At 40.5% G+C, this 16,430-nt stretch overlaps 2 protein-coding genes across 2 annotated transcripts; both read right to left on the minus strand.

Annotated features, from left to right (window-relative positions):
• Positions 1-9,282: 9,282 nt before the first annotated feature.
• LOC121147749 (histone H2A type 1-A) lies at positions 9,283-9,678 on the minus strand. Its single transcript, XM_040967652.1, has one exon. The coding sequence runs from the start codon at positions 9,676-9,678 to the stop codon at positions 9,283-9,285; it is 396 nt and encodes a 131-aa protein (XP_040823586.1).
• A 5,725-nt stretch (positions 9,679-15,403) lies between these two features.
• Positions 15,404-15,787, minus strand: LOC121147716 (histone H2B type 1-A). Its single transcript, XM_040967626.1, has one exon. It carries the CDS (start codon positions 15,785-15,787, stop codon positions 15,404-15,406), a length of 384 nt encoding a protein of 127 aa, XP_040823560.1.
• Positions 15,788-16,430: the final 643 nt, after the last annotated feature.

Genomic DNA, 16,430 nt, shown 5'->3' on the forward strand with positions numbered 1-16,430 from the left:
GACTTCTGATTTCAACCTTACCCAGCCCCAGCTATTGCAGCCATTTGAGGAATGAACCAGCAGATGGAAAATATTTTTATCTATTCATATCTCTCCCTTTCTCTCTTTCAGTCTTTCCAGTAAATCTTAAAAAGCAAAAAAACAAAAACTCCTACCCAAGTTCTTACTGTGTATATTTATGCAAATTCAGTTACTTTCAGACCAGCATAGTCTAATTTGTCTCAACACTTTGTAAAAAGTTTATTATTCAACTGTTTATAAGCAGGAACTGTGTTTCCAACCTCTAACAAAGAAAAATCCTTAGTTGAGTTAATACTGGAGAAACAGGTAAATAAATGATCATAAAGTTCATGCAATAAATACAATATCAGGGTTTTGTTTTTATTTATTTATTTTTACTTTTTGAATGAAATGGGAAGATGCTTACAATATAACAATTACTGAATTTGGGGATGATTTATCATAAACTCTAAACCACTAATTTTGTGGTGATCATTTGTAGAATGAATTGAAATGCTATTCAAGATAAAAATCCTAAAGGGGAAAACAAAAACAAAAACAATGTACTCAGTACATCCAGAGTTCATTGGTCATGTACACCACGCCCCAGGGAGAGTGTCAAGCCAGGGGAACTGAAAGTTCTCTCCAAGCTCCAGCTATCCTAATGAAGTGATGGTGTGGTGTGACACACACATGCTATTCCTGCCAATTGAAGCTTCTTGTGTGACTTCTCCCCTCACCCAGTTACTTTTCTGAACTTGAGTTTTGGCCCTAGGATGTTTGGCTGACAGTGAAAGGCAGGGTCAGTAATTTCAAATCAGCCTGTAAGAATAATAACAGTGATAGCCCCAAGCTCTGAGCACCAAGCTCTGTCAGTACCTGTGAATCAGCTTGTGAAGAGGATAAGAACCACATAATGACTCACTTGAGGTTCTCAGTGTATGGCACTCCTTTAAGATTCGCTTTGGATGCAACACTATCATAGGTTCAGCTCTGTCAGACCACAGTGAGTCAGGAAGCATACTTCCTCATTCTCCAGGTTAATGATAGCGCTTACAAGAGAGATTCTAGTCCAGCCAGCTGTTTTGTTGTTGTTTATTCCCCCGTGGAGACCTCCCTTCCAGATAATACAGCTCCTTTCAAAGGGAGAGTGGAGAAAAGCAAAATGGAAAGAGGTCAGAGGTTATGGACAAGAACAATGGAAGATGTTCCTACTAGGTTGCAGAGCCACTGCCCACACAGTTTAAATTTCGGACTGGGTTGGCTTGCAGTGATTGTATGAGGTCAATATAATCAAGCCTACATAAGGATACCAAGTCACAGACAGTTGAGGCAACTGCTTAAAAAAAAATCCACTTGGAAATAGGAAAGCTAGGTTTTGAAGCAGACCTGTCTAAGTGAAGTATTCATAATTTGACTGTGTTTTTCTCCAGTGACATTTCAATAATGCATTAAAATTGGATCTATTTTTACATAATGCTTACCGGGTTCCCTTATGATATCAGCAATAATTTTGATTTTAAAGTAGTTCATGTGTGACCACATTACAAGTTAATAAGCAATTTCTTGAAAGAGTTTTAAAAGATTTAACTACATTGTAAAGTTGTTTTATTCAAGTTTTGCAAACTTTATTTTCATAATGTTAGAGGAGAACAGCTAATATGAATTTTTAATTTAAATTATTTTTAAAGGACCTAACATAGTAACACTTTTACCCTGTGAACTAAGAAAATTTGTATTGAATAAAACCAAATTCTGTGAGAGAAAACTTAAACAGATATACTTTCATGTTAGCTGATAGACTTTTGATGTAACTATCTGGAAAAGTAATTTTTCAATATGTAGGAGCCATAAACTCTTTTTTTCTAAAAGATTTATTTTATTGTAAAGGCAGATATACAGAGAGGAGAGACAGAGAGGAAGATCTTCCGTCTGATGATTCACCTCCCAAGTGAGCGCAACGGTCGATCCGAAGCCAGGAGCCTCTTCTGGGTCTCACACGTGGGTGCAGGGTCCCAAAGTCTTGGGCCGTCCTCGACTGCTTTCCCAGGTCACAGGCAGGGAGCTGGAAGGGAAGCGGGGCCACTGGGATTAGAACTGGCTCCCATATGGGATCCCGGGCGTGCAAGGCGAGGACCCGGGAGCCATAAACTCTTGAATCCCTTTTCTCAGTCATCCTGTGAGGTCAGCATACCTTATCTGCTTCCAATAGAGCTCCCTAATAAGACTAGGAAAGCAGCAGAAGGTGGCCCAGGTACAGCAGAGGGTGGCCCAACTAGTCAGGCCTCTGCACATTCATGGAAATCTGGATGGGGTTCTGGCCTCCTGGGTTTATCCTAGACCAACTCTAGCCATTTTGGCCATTTGGGCTATGAAGCAGTGGAAGGCAGATCTTTGATTCCCTCTCCCTGCTCCCCACCGTGTGTGTGTGTGTGTGTGTGTGTGTGTGTGTATGTGTGTGTGTGTGTGTGTGTGATTCTCTCCTTAACTCCACCTTTTAAATAAATAAATAAATACATAAATCTCAAAAACAAAAGCAAAAATCCGAACTTGTTGGTGTGGGATGTGGTGAGAATGACACATCCGGGCTCTTCGAGGACAGGCCTTAATAGATTAGTTCCATGCTGTTTCCTTAAGGCTGAAATATATATTTAAGATCCATTTGAGGAGAATGAAAGCACTGTGTACCTGTACATGTTCATGTCAGCATTGTTTATGACAGTACAGCAAGAGTCAGAATTTTGTCTATTGCTTTATAAGTTCTCAATATTCATAAGCAAGTCGTAAATTTGTGAATCTGGAATTTAGGGAAGAGGGATCGCAGGTCTTGTTGGGACTCAGGCATGTGGATGACAATTGATGCTGTATGTTTGGAAGTGTGTCCTCAGGAAAATTATATTTAGTAAAATCAGCATTATGAAGGGACAAGGAAAATCCCTTTCACAAAAGGGAAACATTTGAACCAAACAATATCAGAGAAACTAGAAAAACTGGTGTTGTGAACAACAAGAACAAAAATTGAACCACAAAGTGGTCATAGGATCATGTAAGATAAAGGTAGAAATTGGGGGCATTGATTAGGAATTATACTCTTAGAGTGAATTTATTGAATCTCAGGCAGAGTAGAATATAAAGTACAAGGACTCATTAAGGTGAGACAACATACACAAGTATCCTCTTATCAGTTATATATATTTCTCCAGTAGACTTATAAGTGAATATTATGCTAACTTAGTTACAATTTTGAAGATTATTACCTTGCATGTCTACCTGTTAGATTATTGGTCCTTTCCTTTTTCCTTCTCAACTTTACTACTGTCCACCATAAGTTGCCAGGCACTGTGCAAGGCAGAGGCCAGGTTTCATAAGAGTTTACATCCCCATAGCTTGTTGAATTAAATACACATGTAGTTAGGAAGGCTTGCTTCTATTTGTATCTGTAACTCACAGCCTTTTAAATAGTGTTTTAAAAAGTTGTCCACATTAGTCTAAACCATATGGTCATTAAGCAGTCCCTACTGACCTAGGTAACATGTAATAAGCATCTGTAGGAATTACAGCCTTCATAGTATCTTAGAATTTGGACCTCCTCCTCATCAGCTATATGGCTTCCCAATGTGGAAGCCATATCGCACCCAGCCAGCCTCCCTAGCTCAGGGGGAATATAATACCTGACACAAGCTGGTTCATTCTGAGAAGCTTCCAAGGATTTTTCAAAATGGAGTTGAGAAAGAGAAGCTATTTTTTTTCTGTGAGGGTAAAATTGCTGACTATGCCTTACCCACTATGTGTCTTACAAAATAATGTGCATATCATAAGGACATAAACCAACAAATAGATGCTGATTAAATACATTAGAAGCTACAAGGCAGAGATTACATTTAAAGTCAGAAGGACAGATGGAGACAAAGACACAGCCAAGACTGAGGCAGAGAGAGGTAACGGTTGTGTTATTAGTACACGAAATAGACCTTAGGATGACAGCACATTTTATTAGAGAATTTTTCTTTTTAATAAAATCACTACTCTATACTTTCACTAAACAATAGTTATCTCTGCTATTAGTGTTGCTACAACAATCATGGGGGTAATTTTTATCTGGAACGCATTTTTCCCTATTTTTCTCTTACATGTTTTGGGGTATAAATTTGTGCATGCATAAACAGGATACAGTTGTGCTTCATTTATAGTCAAATGTTGAAATACTCTCCTTGCTTTTAATTGCAAATTTGATCTATTTACCTTCATTTTATACCCCTAATTTTTTATTTTGCATTCTAATTTGCTTTCTTTCATAATCTCCTGCTTTCCATTGGATTATCTTTCTCATTGTTACTTCCTTTTATATTCACATTAAATTCATCACTGTCGGGGCCACATATTTTGTCATAAAATATATATTTGAGTTAAAATATAACTTAGGATATCTACCATCCTTAGGAACAAAACATAGGTTAGAATGCTTTAACTTCTTTCATCTTCTTTAACACTCAAATGTTTCGACTCAAAGATTTTTATTCAATTATTTTTGTAAATATTGCCTTGCTATTTTTTTAGCTAGTATATTTGTGATTTTTCTGTTAACCGATATTATCATTTCTTGTATTCTAACCTTTTCTTTAATTTAATCTCATTATTTTCATGCATCCTTTAATAGTATTTCAAGATGCATCTGTAAATCATGAAACTTCCCAGTCTTTATCCAAACATTATTTCACTCTTACACAAAAATACAGCTGATCTGAGCATAGAATTTTTAATTGATATATGCTTTTGCCTCAGAACTTTGAAAATGCTGTTCAATTGTTTGACTTCTGTGTTTGCTGATGAGAAATTCATGACTTTGCAGGGCAGGCGACACCTTGGCTCTACCCTGTTGTGATCTTTCTTTTTCTTTCTTTCTTTCTTTCTTTCTTTCTTTCTTTCTTTCTTTCTTTCTTTCTTTCTTTCTTTCTTTCTTTCTTTCTTTCTTTCTTTCTTTCTTTCTTCCTTTCTTTCTTTCTTTCTTTCTTTCTTTCTTTCTTTCTTTCTTTCTTTCTTTCTTTCTTTCTTTCTTTCTTTCTTAAAATCTGAGCTTGAAAATGAAACTGACATAAGTAATATCAATAGGAAGAAAAGCATATGCATTTTTAAAACCTATGTATAAGCCTCACATGGTCCAGGAGCCTTCATAAGAAAATGAAAGCCATCTTGAGTTTGGTAAAAAGCAATAAATTATAAAAATGCAATAAGGCAAAGGACTTACTTTAGGGGTAGTTAAAAGGGCAGAGATATGAGCAGGAAGTTAAGAACTGTAATAAAACATGTTTGCACATATTTTTCTCAGGTTCAATCACTCATCTCTGATTACAAGAATGGGTGCTGAGGCCGGTGTGGTGACCTAGTGGCGCAAGTCTTCACCTTGAATGTGCCGGGATCCCATATGGTTAGGGGTTCTAATCCTGGCAGCCCCGCTTCCCATCCACTTCCCTTCTTGTGTCCTGGGAAAGCAGTTGAGAGTGGCCCAAAGACTTGGGACCCTGCACCTGCACGGGAGACCTGGAAGAAGCTCCTGGTTCCTGGTTTTGGAATGGCGCAGTAGTAGCTGTTGTGGTCATTTGCAGAGTGAATCATCACATGGAGGATCTTCTTCTCTGTCTCTCCTTCTCTCTGTATATCTGACTTTGCAATAAAAATAAAGTTATTTTTATAAAAAGAACTGATGCTTTTCTTCTGGTTTAGCTCAGAGTAGCATATTTTGAGCTGGAGATTCTGAATTGTATGATTTCTTACAGCAGGCAAACTAGAATAATTTGCTTCAGTTATTATTAAAGGGTAATTATAATAGCTAATCTTAATTTTAAATTAATAGTTGTTATCAATCAGGTAACAAATCAAATGAAAATGAAATGTTACACACACTTGAGAAAGTGTTATTTTTTTTCTTGTAATCAACTAGGTGAGAATTTCAGTATTATTACTTTTTATTTGTTGTCATTCCTATTAGATAATGCATGTAGACAAGCAGCCCAAGTACTTGAGTCACAATTGCTGTCTTAATCTTTTGGTATCTTAATCTTTGACCCAGGTCCTTGCACCTCTCCCGTCCCTGCCCCAGAGACAGGAATTCAGATCGGAGTTATAAGTTCTGATACATAGTGTACAAGTGAGAACAGGATTTATTTAAAAGTGGGGAAACAGAGGACACACACACACTCCTGCCTGAGTGTGGGCCACCTCTTGTGGAGGAACACACATCACAGCAAGGTCAGACTGCTGCCTAGGAGATGAAGGAGAAAGAGGACACCCAAGCATGATGGGGCAAACAAGGCCTCTCCTCGACTCACAGTCTCTTCTACAAGGTAGGGTGTAGTGTCTTAATGGAGTGCAATCAGCATGTGTGAAGCTTCCTGGGATTTTTAAGGCACTTCCACATGGAACTTAATTTCCATGTGGTTATCATGGCATCTCTTCCTTCCTGGTTCTGGATGAAACACTAGCACATCCTGGGAATGTGAGTGCCTCAAACTGACAGGTGAAGGAAGTTACATTGCAGGGATGGCAAAAATTCCTGCTCATCTGGACCTGAGTAACTCCTGCCTACCTGCCCTGTATCACTACTCTACTGCCACCCAGGATGCACATTAGCAGGAAGAACTGAAAATAGAGGCAGGACTTGGGTCCAGGCAGTCCTGGGCTGGAAGTTATCCCAAAAGGAAGCTTGTCTGCTGCATAAAACACCTGCCTCTAAGGCTGCTGTTGACGACAAGAGAATTTTCAAAACATTGACATAACAGAAGTTAAAACTGCAAAGTAAAAGTCCTTGTTTACATTAAGGTGTCCAATCAAATCAATCAGTTCTCACAACCCCTTTTAACATGTGCATTCTTTTTTTTTTTTCAATTTATGACACAGTTTCATAGGCTCTGGGATTCCCCCAGCTCCTCCCCATGCCCTCCCTCCATGTTGGATTCCTCCACTTTGTTACAGTTGTACAGTTCATAACCAGTCATGATTCCTTCATTGCGAGCATGTATCATGCACAGAGTCCAGCCTCTTATTGTCCAGATAAGTTCAACAGTTTTCTTGGGAGACCATCCCTGATCTGAAAGAAGAGCTGGCAGAATATCATCCCCTCCAATAAAAGGCTACAACATAACATCGACAACAATTTACAGTATTATGGAGTTAATTAACATGATATTGAGTGAAAAATATGTTAGAAAGTGCAAGTTCTTAATCACATCCTGTGACTATTTCATTGACATTTCAATTTTAGTTTATACACAACCAGCTGCTCCACACCTTAAAATGGTTATAGGGTACTATTCAGTTCTGTCGTGTCTATTTTCATTTTGATACTTAACATGTGCTTTCTTTTAAAAAAAAAATTCCACTTAAAAATACTTATTTATTAGAGTAAAAAGAGAAAGTGCCTTCATTCCTTGACTATCTCCCCAAACGGGCCATGCTGAATGAAACCGGGAGCCCTGAACTCGATCCAGGTCCCCCTTAGTGATACGACTCCAATCTCGTGTGCCATCATTGTTTTTCCAGGGTATGCATTAGCAGCAAGCCAGAGTCCAGAGCAGACCTGGCCGGGTAGTCATTCCCTCGGGGGAGGCTGACAGCTGTTAAAATGCTTGCCTTTTTTTCCCTTTTGCTTTTGTTCAAATCCACACTCTACTGCACTGTTTGATTTTCTCTGCTGTCTGAATGGTTACTGCTAACTAGCAGTACAATATGGACATGACCCGAGGTCACTGCTTTGCTTTTTGACTTTTCTTTATATTTTAATTAGGAACTGATTCCCCCCCATGATCTCATTTGAATATATGAACTATATAAATAAACTCTAGGGCTTTACAATCTATCTCTTTTCCTCAAGATAGGGGAAGGAGTTGTTTCTTATTTCTGAATAATGTTCTAAGTTTATTCTCATGTGTAAGAAAAGAAGCTCTGGTCCCGGCGCGGTGGCGCAGTGGTTAAGGTCCTCGCCTTGCACGCCCAGGATCCCATATGGGCGCCGGTTCTATCCCAGCAGCCCCACTTCCCTTCCAGCTCCCTGCCTGTGGCCTGGGAAAGCAGTTGAGGATGGCCCAAAGCTTTGGGACCCTGCGCCCATGTGGGAGACCCGGAAGAGGCTTCTGGCTTTGGATCGGCATAGCATCGGCCCGTTGCGCTCACTTGGGGAGTGAATCATCGGACGGAAGATCTTCCTCTCTGTCTCTCCTCTCTGTATATCCGCCTTTCCAATAAAAAAAAATAATAATAATAATAAAGAAGCTCTAAGGAAGCTGCCTACCACCAAAGTCAGAAGAAAGGCTGTACTAACTTAGGTCATTGCCAACAGTGTACAAGCCGGGAAGTTTAGGTAGAAACACCGAAGGACGTTCCTGATAAATTGTGCTCCTAGCCCTGTGTTGTAACTCCCCCGCTTCCCTGTCAATCGATCCCAATAATTTTCCCATAGTGCACTTGTCTTCTAGGACCTGGAACCAGAACCGTTAACTGCCACGTGGAATGGAGGTGCCATAAAACTCCCAGAAAGTGTCACGCGCCTGAAACTTGCCCAGATGCCGTTTTGTATATTCAGTTAGGACTTCTCTATCCCCTGCAAGTGACCGTTACACCGCTGCTCTCTCCATTCTTTCCCCTCTGGCCCTTGATCTCGGGTCCTGTGCAGGCCCCTCGTGCTCTCTCACAGGCAACTCGGGCTTGCTCGTGATGGGTACCTGCGAGGCTGTCCAGGCTCACTCGTGAACATGTATTCCCACTTTTGAAATCCTACTCACACTTTGTAGTTACGCTTTGAGTGCTTGAGGACAAGAACTTGGGTTAAAAACTATAAGCTCCTCATGCAACTGCTCGCACTACAAGCTCCAACATGATACATCTCTGCTTGTAACCCAATCATCACACAACCCGGACATCTCCTGAAATATAACGCTACTTGTATCACAGCCGCAGACCCTAGGTGATTATCCCAATGCTGCAGCACTAGAATGGACACCAGTCATGCAAACATTTTGAAAAAGGTGCTGACACAACTGCAACGCCTGTTATAGGTCTACCCTGGCCCTTAAAAAACATTCTGCTTTTGATCATGAGTCTTACGTGGCTTCCAATAACACGTTTAGAATCCAACATCCTCTAGGAAGACGGCAGCTTTTCCTGGAGAACTACACTTGTCATCCCAGTCTAGGCACAGCCTTCTCTGAAATCCTGAGTGGCTCTGAAAAGAGCCTTTGGGTGTTCCGTTTTCCTGAAGAGTGTGCCGTTAAGATTCTGTGCTAGGCGACATTAGACGCTCTGGATTTTGTGGCGGTGGCTCTCGGTCTTCTTGGGCAGCAGCACGGCCTGGATGTTGGGCAGCACGCCGCCCTGCGCGATGGTCACGCCACCCAGCAGCTTGTTGAGCTCCTCGTCGTTGCGGATGGCCAGCTGCAGGTGGCGCGGGATGATGCGCGTCTTCTTGTTGTCGCGCGCCGCGTTGCCCGCCAGCTCCAGGATCTCAGCCGTCAGGTACTCGAGCACGGCTGCCAGGTACACGGGTGCACCGGCACCTACCCGGTCGGCATAATTGCCTTTGCGGAGTAGACGATGGACTCGACCCACGGGGAACTGCAGCCCGGCTCTCGATGAGCGAGTCCTAGCCTTAGCTCGAGCCTTGCCACTCTGCTTTCCACGGCCAGACATAATTAGTAAATCGGTATCAAAGAATCAAACTGGAGGGCTGCGACCAGGCCTATTTATATGCCTGCTAATGGCCATCTATCCAATCAGAAAGCTTCGCTGGAATCACCTAATTTACATACACACCACTGTCCCTTACCCAATCAGGCATCAGATAATAAACGTCATTGTAAAGCTGAACCTATAAATACCAGTCTTTCTACTTCTAGACATCTTTCTTTTTTTAATAGAAATCACGAAGGTACTGTAAATCTGCAAAGCTGCTAACACTTTTGAGTTGCACTATAGTTGCAGTTCAGCTTAACCTCCTTGGGTGCCGCCAGTCTTATCAACGAAGATTTCAAAATGGTCGCCAAGACTTAGAAGTGAGAAAAATAGCGGAAAAGCTAGCACAAAGAGCTATTCCTTTTATGATTATAAAGTATTTAAACAGGAGCCTCCTGACATGAGTTTTTTTTTTTTCTTTTTCCCCAGTGCGGTTACTGACATTCTTTGAGCGCTTTCAGGAGAGGTGCCACAGGTGGCACATTACAATGATTGCTCCACTGTTATATCCAGGAAGGCTAAAGTGCCTGGGCACCTGCTGCTTCTGGGGAACTGGCCAGGTAGACAGCAAACTGGCCAAGGCTGTCAGCAAATACACCAGCTCCAACTAAACTCTTATGAGTTTGTGACCCAAAGTTTCTTTACAGAGCCCCTCACTTCTGCTGAAAGAGCTGTAGACCAGGAGCAAGTCTACAAGCAAGCCCTTGAACTTTAGTAATTCCAGGATCTAAAGATGTGACTTTCAGGGAGTGTTAATATCATTATGGATGTGGTTGGTCTGAATATTTTAAAGTGAAAGAAATGCTAGTAAAACCTTACAATATTTTTGGGGGAAACTAAGCTGATTTTCTTAACCCTAATGATGCTGTGCAAGTGAGAATTGCTCCTGAGGTTCTCTTCCTGCTCCTGAGGTGAGGGCTAGGTTAAGGTGCTTTTTATTTGCAGTTATCCTAGTGATTTGTTTAAAGTGTGTTGACTTGCATATGACATTGCAGAAGACTTGCTGTGTTTCCCAGATACTGCCTGTTGGAACACTGCCTACACATAATTATGAAAGAGGAAAAAAACATCTCTTTTCCTTCGGAGCTACGGTGTAAAGATTTACAGGAGCATTAGAAATTGCCACACTGTCACTGCACACAACTAGAGTTAACATTGAAGTAACCTTAAGACTCACATAGCTAGTTTCTGAAATTTTAAGTCATGTTCACAATAAAATGTGCAACATGACTTTTATAAGCTTTAGTGCTGTTTTGTGCTGTTCAGGAGGAATTCCTGAGAGCTTTGTCTCCTATTTGTATGCCTAGTGTGATAGCAGCCACAGAGCCCCTTTTGGCCTCAGCTGAGAGTTCTCAGAGGCACTCACTATTGGAGTTCCACAGATTTTGCAAATCTTGGTTAATATTCAACAGGCTACTCTGATTGCTGGGGAACTCAGGATTATTTGGACAAAAGAAGTAGGAGTGCCAATAAAAGCATTTTTGCAAAACAAAAGTGATGTAGATTTTGCACATATCGAGAGCAAATATAATATCACTAATTACAGTGATCACACTACTCTGGCATGGAAGGCCCATGAGTAGCATTATCAGAATCCCAGCTCTCTATCTTTGTATTTTTCTCACCTCTGCCCTCCACATTCTCCCTCTGACCAAATGCTGTTCAAGTTCTCTGTACTCATGCACATAGAACATAGTAAAAGCAAGAAGAGACAGTATATATCACTGGTTATAAAGCCAGGAGAGCTTTCCCAGAGAACAGCACAAGTCTATTATTTAAAACTGCCCAGTTCCAGGCCCCACTTGACTCCCTTTGGGGAGACAAATGGACTGATTGTTTTCATTAAGTTTGTCTCTTTGAAAAAAAAAAAAACAAAAAGATTTATTTATTTACCTGGCGGAGTTACACAAAGAGAGGAAGAGATAGCTTCCATCTGCTGGTTCATTCCCCAAGTGGCCTCAAAATCCAGAGCTGAACCAGGTCAAAGGCAGGAGCCAGGAGTTCCATCTGGATTTCCCAGTGCAGAGGTCCCAGCAAGTGTGCCATCCACCACTGCTTCCCCAGGTGATTAGAAGAGAGCTGTATTGGAAATGGAGCAGTTGGAAAATGAACTGGTTGCTGGTCACTGTATGAAATACTAGCACTGCTGTCAGTAGTTGACATGCTGCACCACAATACCAAATTTGATTTTTTAAAAATTAAAGGTATTTTTCATTACTATACATGAATATTACTGAAGACTCCCCTTCAAAGGAGCAAAAGCCTTTGCCGATCTCAGAGTTGACTGAGGAATATATCAAGAAAATGGAGGATAAAGAACTTTAAAAACTTGTCATCAAGTGTCTTATCAACAACAAGACACATACAGGAATTTAAGGAAATAGCAACACTGAAACAAAATCAAGCCAAATTATTGGAAATAGTGGACACAATTTAAAAATTTAGTGGAAAGTCTCAATAATAAAATGAATGAAACAGAGGAAATAATCTCAGAATTGGAAGATATTTTTTGCCACAATGGGGAAGTATACAAAAAGCTGGGAGTGGAACTGGGCCAAGCTAAAAAAGTATTCAGAAATTAAGGGACACTATTAGAAGGCCTAATATAAGAGTTATGGGAGTTTTGGAAGTTGCAGAAAAGGAAGCTGGGTTTACAAATTTATTCGATGAAATTATAAACAAAAGCTTCTATAATATGGATAAAGGATTGCAAATCAACATACAGGTGGGACGCAGAGCTCCTATTAGGATTGACCAAAGGTAATCTTCACCATGACACATGATAATCAAGCTCTGTTCAATCGAACATAAAGATAAGATCCTTGAATGTGCTCGTGAAAAAAATCTATTATAAAAGAACTCCAATCAGACTCACAGCTGACCTCTCGAAGGAAACTCTACAGAAGAGAATGGACAGACATATTCCAGGTTCTAAAAGAAAGTAATTATCAGCCCAGAATAACATACCCAGCAAAGCTTTCGTTTGTCTTCGAAAATGAAATAAAATTCTTCCACAGTAAAGAAAAGTTCAAATAATGTGCCTCTTTTGGATCTGTCCTACAAATGACACTTAAAGATGTTCTCTTGACAGAGAAAAGGAATAGCACCCACCAAAACCAAAGGCAAATGCAGAGAACATCTCAATAAAATGCAGTAGAGGACTAAATCAAACAATCCTGAAATGACAGGACCAAATTACCACATATCCATATTAACTGTGAATGTAAATGGCTTAAACTCACCAATGAAATGTCATTGATTAGTGGACTGGATCAAAATAACAAAACCAATCTATTTGTTGCCTGCAGGAGTCGCATTTCAGCAACAAAGATAGAAACTGTATCTCATGCATTCAGTGTTTTTAATTTCTTCATTTTTTTCATATTAAATTTCTAATTGACCTATAGATTATACAGCTGTATCATTTTCTTCAAAGAAGTTCTTACTTTTCTTTTTCATTCTTCAGCAATACATTAGTCATTCAGTAGCATGCTATTTTAATTTTATGGTGTTGTAAATATCTACTTTTGTTTCATTTATTGATTTTGTTTCATGACTTTTCATTTAAGGGGATATATAGTACCTATGTAATGGAGACTATCATATTCGGATGTTATTATAAATATAATGTACATCTCTATTTCCAAATCAAAGATGAACTTCCAATGAAACTGTTTATTATGTCTTGACAACAGGATGCTAGACTCTGCCATTGTCCATGCCTGCAATGTCAGGACACATTTAAAAAGCGAAATTAATGGGCTTATGAATGTTCATGAAGAACTATACAATTGTAATAATAGAAGTGAAATCAGTGGGTTGGGGGGACTAGAGGAGGGAGCAAGAGGTAAGTAGAGAAGCCAGGATTCAAACAAGTGCTCGTATGGGATGTATTACATATAGCAGTTTAACCCACTACACCACAGTGCCAGCCCTACTTCATCATTTCTTTTTATGGGTGAATTACACTCTGTATTAATGCACCATGTTTTATTTATTCACTACTAATATTGTGGATATTGAATATGTGTGTTATTTCTGCTTTGGGCTGTTAACAGAAATACTGGGATGAACTTCTAGTATGAATATTTTGTGTGGACATAATGTTCTCATTTTTCTGGGGCTTCGCATCTAAAAAGTGGAATTAAAGTTTTTTTTTTTTGGTAACTTTATAATTAACTTTGTGAAGTACTGTCAAACTGTTTTCCAAAGTAGCTGTACCATTTTATATTTTCAACAAAGATACATAGAAGATTCCAATTATTCCACAGACACAAAAAAGAAAAAGAAACACTCCAGCTCTAAGCACATTGTTCTCTTAATGTTACTACTACGTTTGTAACACTCCTTAACTCTGTATACATACTTTCTTGTTTTTAACAGACCACATTATTAATCTTAAAATATGTACTATCCTTTTAATTTTTAAAAAAATTTTTTGTAATTATTATTTTTTATTTTTTCTCATTATTTAACCTTTCTGATTCCATGGGTCACTTTAATTTTTCTAGCTTCTGTGGTGTATGCTCACTTTGTACAGGCAGTCCTGGCATTTGTGGTTTCGATATAAATGAACTTAAGTTACCGCAGTTTAGTTTAATCACACCCGTTGCCCAACAACATGGTTTGAATTTTATTTCCCATGGTATATTGTCATGAAGAACTGCACCAATCACAAAGTTCACTGCTGGTTCTTCAGTGTCCAAGTCACTGCCCAGATCATGGAGTAACATAATAAATGAAGAACATACTGTTTCTTTCAAAATGTGCTGGGAACAAGTCAATGTGTACTTCCAACTTGGGTTAGGCACAGTCACAGACCTTGTAGTTTGGTTTATCCTGGAAGCAAGAGTGAGGGCAGCTATCTCTGCTTAGAGACTGTGGTCTTGCAGCGTCCTTGAGCAGAGAGGGGAAAAAAAAGGTACCAGGAAGTTGGGCAAAGGGCCTAATTAGAAACTTGGACGCTGTACTTACCATAAAGTCACCAGAACACCTCTGAACTCAGAAAATGAAAGGGCTTGCTGGAAAAGAGAAAAGTTAGCTCTCAAAAGAGAAACTTCCTGGTCTCATCTCCCATGAGGCAATCAGGGTAAGGGAAACTCTTTGCAGGGTAAGGCCCAAGGGGGGCCAGCCCTTCATAAGCCTTCGCTGCATTGCTCCAGAAGTCAGCCATCACTAGTTCCCGAGGGCTGGGCATTTCCAGCAGGGCAAGCAGCTGCATGTCCCTTCTCATATTCTTTATCAGGAAAGCTCAAAGTTGTTTTTCACTCTTGAAGCACTCCCTCTGTCAATGGGTGTGGTGTATATGTAAGAAAGCAATGTAACGGAGGTCCTTAATCACATGGGTTTTACTTTCCAGTATGAAGTATTACATAAATACAGGTTATTATGAATTTACAAGGTATTTCATGAAAACGTTAAAAGGGAAGCTACCTAAGTAACCATGAAAGGTTTCAAATTGCCTTTAATTTAAAATACTTTAGCATAGACATCACTGCATGGTATTTCCCCATAAAATATTCTCCAGAGAGGGTTATCATTCAACAGTCTACCAACCAGCCCAGAGTTCTGTGATTGTGAAGAGGCGACAGCCACCGACAGCCTTCAGCCCGTTAGGAGAAAAGATGGGTGGCTCTTAAAAGAGCCTTTGGTTTGTGAACTCTGCATTGGAGAAGCGATCATTTCACTTGGAGCTGGTGTACTTGGTGACGGCCTTGGTGCCCTCGGACACGGCGTGCTTGGCCAGCTCGCCGGGCAGCAGCAGGCGCACGGCCGTCTGGATCTCCCGGGACGTGATGGTCGAGCGCTTGTTGTAGTGCGCCAGGCGCGACGCCTCGCCCGAAATGCGTTCAAAAATATCACTGACGAAAGAATTCATGATACTCATGGCCTTGGATGAGATGCCCGTGTCAGGGTGCACCTGCTTCAGTACCTTGTATATGTAAATGGAATAGCTCTCCTTGCGGGATCGCTTTCGCTTTTTCCCCTCCTTCTTCTGGGTCTTCGTGACAGCTTTCTTAAAGCCCTTCTTTGAAATGGTGGCACCCTTTGAGATAATCTCCGGCATGGCGGCCTTTCTCCTCCAGCAGACGTTAAAAAAACAATCGGCGTCTGATGAAGCAACAAAGGTGGTATTTATAGGCCCACTGCGCCAGTGACGTTCAAGGCATTCAAGGCCTGATTGGATAAATGTTAACAATATGTATGTAAATGAGGAGATATCAGAAAGCTTGTCTGATTGGCTAGATAGTCATCAGCCAATCAGATAACAAGGCACAGTCCTCCATTGGAATATAAATGGGCTTAAAGCCGCCATAACGGCAGTTTCTTCAGCTGTAACTGCTATACTTTTGAGTAGAAGGTGGCAAAGTGGCTCTCCGTGGCGGCCCAGAAACCAATTTTGCGTGGGACTATGACTCTTCCTGCACAGGAAGAGTGTCATCACTGTGCCACCTAGTTGGTACCGTGCCGTAGTTCTTCGTGGCTAAGATCCTGGAGCTAGTGGGCAACGCTGCACCAGATGAGATGAGCATTAATCTTTGCTGCAGGAACTGGTTATCCACAAAGACCAAGTGGTGCAGTCATATGATTCGTGACTGGCTTTTTACCTGGGGTGCCGTTGTCACCCTAGGAGAATGAGAGCATTCCACGGTTTTAACTCCTGGCTTGTGAGCTGAAGCTCAGAAGGAAAAAAGCATAAACCCTGAGCC

This window comes from Ochotona curzoniae, unplaced genomic scaffold (assembly GCF_017591425.1).
Source record: "Ochotona curzoniae isolate NIBS_2020 unplaced genomic scaffold, NIBS_Ocur_1.0 scaffold_461, whole genome shotgun sequence".
NCBI lineage: Eukaryota > Metazoa > Chordata > Mammalia > Lagomorpha > Ochotonidae > Ochotona > Ochotona curzoniae.

Coding starts and splice junctions, on each gene's coding strand:
- LOC121147749 (XM_040967652.1), bottom strand. CDS start 9,678: ATGTCTGGCCGTGGAAAGCAGAGTGGCAAGGCTCGAGCTAAGGCTAGG.
- LOC121147716 (XM_040967626.1), bottom strand. CDS start 15,787: ATGCCGGAGATTATCTCAAAGGGTGCCACCATTTCAAAGAAGGGCTTT.